Source organism: Carlito syrichta, unplaced genomic scaffold, assembly GCF_000164805.1.
Source record: "Carlito syrichta isolate Samal-C Ts95f unplaced genomic scaffold, Tarsius_syrichta-2.0.1 Scaffold142966, whole genome shotgun sequence".
NCBI classification, from domain to species: Eukaryota; Metazoa; Chordata; class Mammalia; order Primates; family Tarsiidae; genus Carlito; species Carlito syrichta.
This window is the reverse complement of record NW_007087062.1, coordinates 17,784-21,081: the sequence shown is the minus strand read 5'-3', so window position 1 is coordinate 21,081 and position 3,298 is coordinate 17,784. Positions and strand designations below refer to the sequence as shown.

General features: G+C 65.9%; 1 protein-coding gene across 1 annotated transcript in view; it reads left to right on the top strand.

Annotated features, from left to right (window-relative positions):
- The first annotated feature begins 705 nt into the window (after positions 1–705).
- The window catches only part of TEKT4 (tektin 4), a 5,343-nt gene continuing 2,750 nt past the window's right edge, over positions 706–3,298 (top strand). Inside the window, exons 1-3 of the mRNA XM_021708581.1 lie at positions 706–1,239; positions 2,600–2,670; positions 2,975–3,118. Of these exons, the coding sequence (XP_021564256.1) occupies positions 706–1,239; positions 2,600–2,670; positions 2,975–3,118 (749 nt within the window). The remainder of the gene's footprint in view (positions 1,240–2,599; positions 2,671–2,974; positions 3,119–3,298) is intronic.

Sequence of the window (3,298 nt, the reverse complement as noted above, 5' to 3'; positions counted from 1 at the left end):
ACTTCCTGGGATCTGCCTCCTCCTCATGAGGGCAGATTTGGGCAGGTGAACTCAGACACCACCCAGAAGACAAATTCAACTCCCAGTCAAAAAGCCCACCTTCCTCAGGACAGGGGATGCCCCCAGGGGCCATGGAAGGAGGAGTGGGGAGGCCAGGGACTGGCTCTTGAGCGGAGCCAGGAGCAGGCTGGCCAGGGTATCACAGGCACTGCCTTGGGCCAGGGTCCAGGACTTCGAGGGGCTGGACCTGAGACACCTGTGGGGTATAGGACTGGTGTGGGGCTATGGGGTAGACATCAGGGTAGCACTATCTCCAGCAGCAGCCCCAAGCCCAACAGCCCAGCCCCCTGCTCCTTCCTTCCGGCTCATGGTTAAGCCCAGAGGCCGAGGGTCATGGATGATCCAGTAAAGGGGGAGGATGGCAGGGTTCCGGGACCCTCCTGGTGACTCAGACCCTGGGCTGCGGCAGGGCAGGGAGGGAGGGCTGGGCCTGCCTGGCCCTTTAAGAGGGCAGTTCTGCCTGCCTGGGTGCCCCCTCCCCCGGCCACTGGGGGGACCCCGTTGCCCAGCAACAGGAGGCCACAGTGTGTACAGTGTCACCCAGGAGACCAGGAGCTGCATCCTGCTCTGGGGCCTGGGCGGTTGGCACTACCCAGCTGACTGAGCCCGGCTGACTGTGCCTGGCTGATTCCCCCTCCTGGCACCATGGCACAGACGGACGTGCTCCTGACCAGGCAGCCGGCCCCACAGACGGTGCCGCCATGCGAGCTGCCCCCCAAGGTGTACGACGTGGCCCGCAACACCGGCACGCACACGTCCTCGGGGCTGGCCACGGCTGGTTTCCGCACAGCCAAGTACCTGGCTGATGAGTGGTTCCAGAACTGCTACGCCCGCTACCACCAGGCCTTCACCGATCGCGACAGCTCGGAGCGGCAGCGGCACGAAAGCCAGCAGCTGGCGGCTGAGACGGAGGCGTTGGCACAGCGCACACAGCAGGACTCCACACGCAGACTGGGTGCACGGCTGCAGGATGCACATGGCTGGAAGTCAGAGCTGCAGCGCCAGGTGGAGGCGCTGGATGCCGAGACTGACCTGCTGCTGGCCCAGAAGCAGCGGCTGGAGCGCGCTCTGGATGCCACAGCTGTGCCCTTCTCCATTGTCACTGACAACCTACAGAGCCGTGAGCGCCGTCAGCACCCAGACCTTGTGCGTGACCGCGTGGAGATGGAGTTGCTGAAGGTGTGGTGGCCGTGGTGGAGGGCTGGGTGCTGCCCGGGGGCCTGGGCCGAGTCTCCGGAGGCAGCCTTGCCCCTGGGTGCCGGACTTGCAGGCAGCCTGCTCTCTCTTGGGGACCCTTCCCCTCTAGCCCGCTTGGTTCTGGCAAATCCAGCCAGACCCTGAGCCCCCTGTACTGAGTCACAAGCCCCCCCACCAAGGACACCCCACTGGAAAACTGGGCCCATTGGAAAACTCAGGCTCAAGCCAGCACTACCAGCAGGGACAGGTGAGGGTGGGAGCCACGGGCACCCAATGCCCTGCACGAAACCTGCCCCAAAGATGCCCTAGGTCCCTTCCGAAGCCTGTTCAACCTGTCCTGTGCAGCCCCTATGGACGAGGGGCCACCCAGGCTGGGGCTGGCATTGGCTCCGCTGACCTCACCTCTCCTCGGGCTCCCCCTGAATGGGCTGCCAGCCAGTGAACACCTAAGAGATGGGGCAGCTGGCCCTAGGACTCAGGGAGCCCCTCACTGCACCCCTGGGCAGGCTAGAACCTTGGGCCCCTCCTTCTGCCTCCAGCATCCCCAGGCCCTCTCCCTGTACCTAACTCAGATGCCCAAGAACACCTGGGGCCTCTGTACAAACCCTCTGCCCCCAGCCCAGCCCTCATCCTGCACACCCGGTGGTGAAAATACTGACCTTGGTGTAGACATGCAGATGCGGAGCCAACCCAATGACAGGAGCTGGTCTAGGGTCAAACACGTGTCAGGGTGGAAATCCCACCCCAGGGAGAGGGATGCTCTTGCACACAGCACGTATCCTCCAGGCAGGAAGTAACACGGGTCCCGGTGGTCTTGGGGTGAGGGTGGCCTGAGTGAGAGGCCCGAGGGGCAGCCAGTGGGCACCTGCCCCCAGGGGTTGGGGGCCTCAGAGGTTGACCCCCAGAGCCCAGGTACCTTGGAAGTGCCACTGGTGCCCTCTCAGAGCCCCCTGGAAGTAAAGACCACATGTACGGGGCCCCAAGAATGTTCCAGAGCTCAGATAGACCAGAGAGAGCTGGGCCCGTGCTCCCATCCCCCAGGAGAAAAGACTGAGCGCTGCCAAGGTGGGACTTGGCCGGGGCTCCAGCCAGGGCTAGGCCCCCAGTCGCAGCTCCTCTGGGGTGTGGGGAGCTGGCGGGGCCCCAGCAGCTCGGGCCAGTGGCCCTCCCCGGGGAGGGGGCTGGGAGCGCAGGGACTTGGTGGCTCCTCCCCCAAGAGAAAAGACGGAGGACTCCTTAGGTGGGGCCTGACCAGCGGTAGGCTCCAAGGCGCAGCCTCTCTGGCCGTGGCCCCCCAAGGGAGGGAGCTGGTGGCTGTGGGCTCAGGGACCCCCTCCTCCAGGAAGCCGAACTCATCCGGAACATTCAGGAACTTCTGAAGAGGACCATCATGCAAGCCGTCACCCAGATCCGGTGTGTCCTGTGGCTCGGGGGAATCTGGGGGGGGACCCTGACCCCACCCCAGCTGGTCTTGGGGCAGGACATCCAAGGTCATAACCCTGAGCTCAGGTGGGCAGGGGCTGCCCCAGGTCACCCGGGAGGACAGGGCAGGAGAGGGGCAGGCGAGGCCCACCTCTGGGGGCTTCCAGGGCCCAGGGCCTCTGCTCTGCGGCCTCCCGGCCCTACGACTACTCCCGGCGTTGCTGACCGGCCAGGCCCACGGCCCATGGGCGTTGGAGCCTTGAGCACACACCCAGCCCAGCCTGTCCGGCCCCAGGCTGAACCGCCAGCACAAGGAGACCTGCGAGCTGGACTGGTCGGACAAGGTGGAGGCCTACGCCATCGATGAGACATGCTCGCGCTACAGCAGCCAGAGCACCGAGGTGCAGGCCCACCCGCACTCCAGCAAGCTGGAGGAAAGGTGGGCGCCCGCCCCGCCCATCCACACCCTGCCCCACGCCCGGCCCTAGCGCGCCCAGCCCCCACACGCCCTAGCCGCAGCCTGTCACGCCACGCCCCTTCCCCGCCCCCTTCCTCCACGCTGCGCTGCCCCCAGGCTTTCACCACTCCTGAGCCCCGCCCCTCTCTGTGCCCTGGCCGA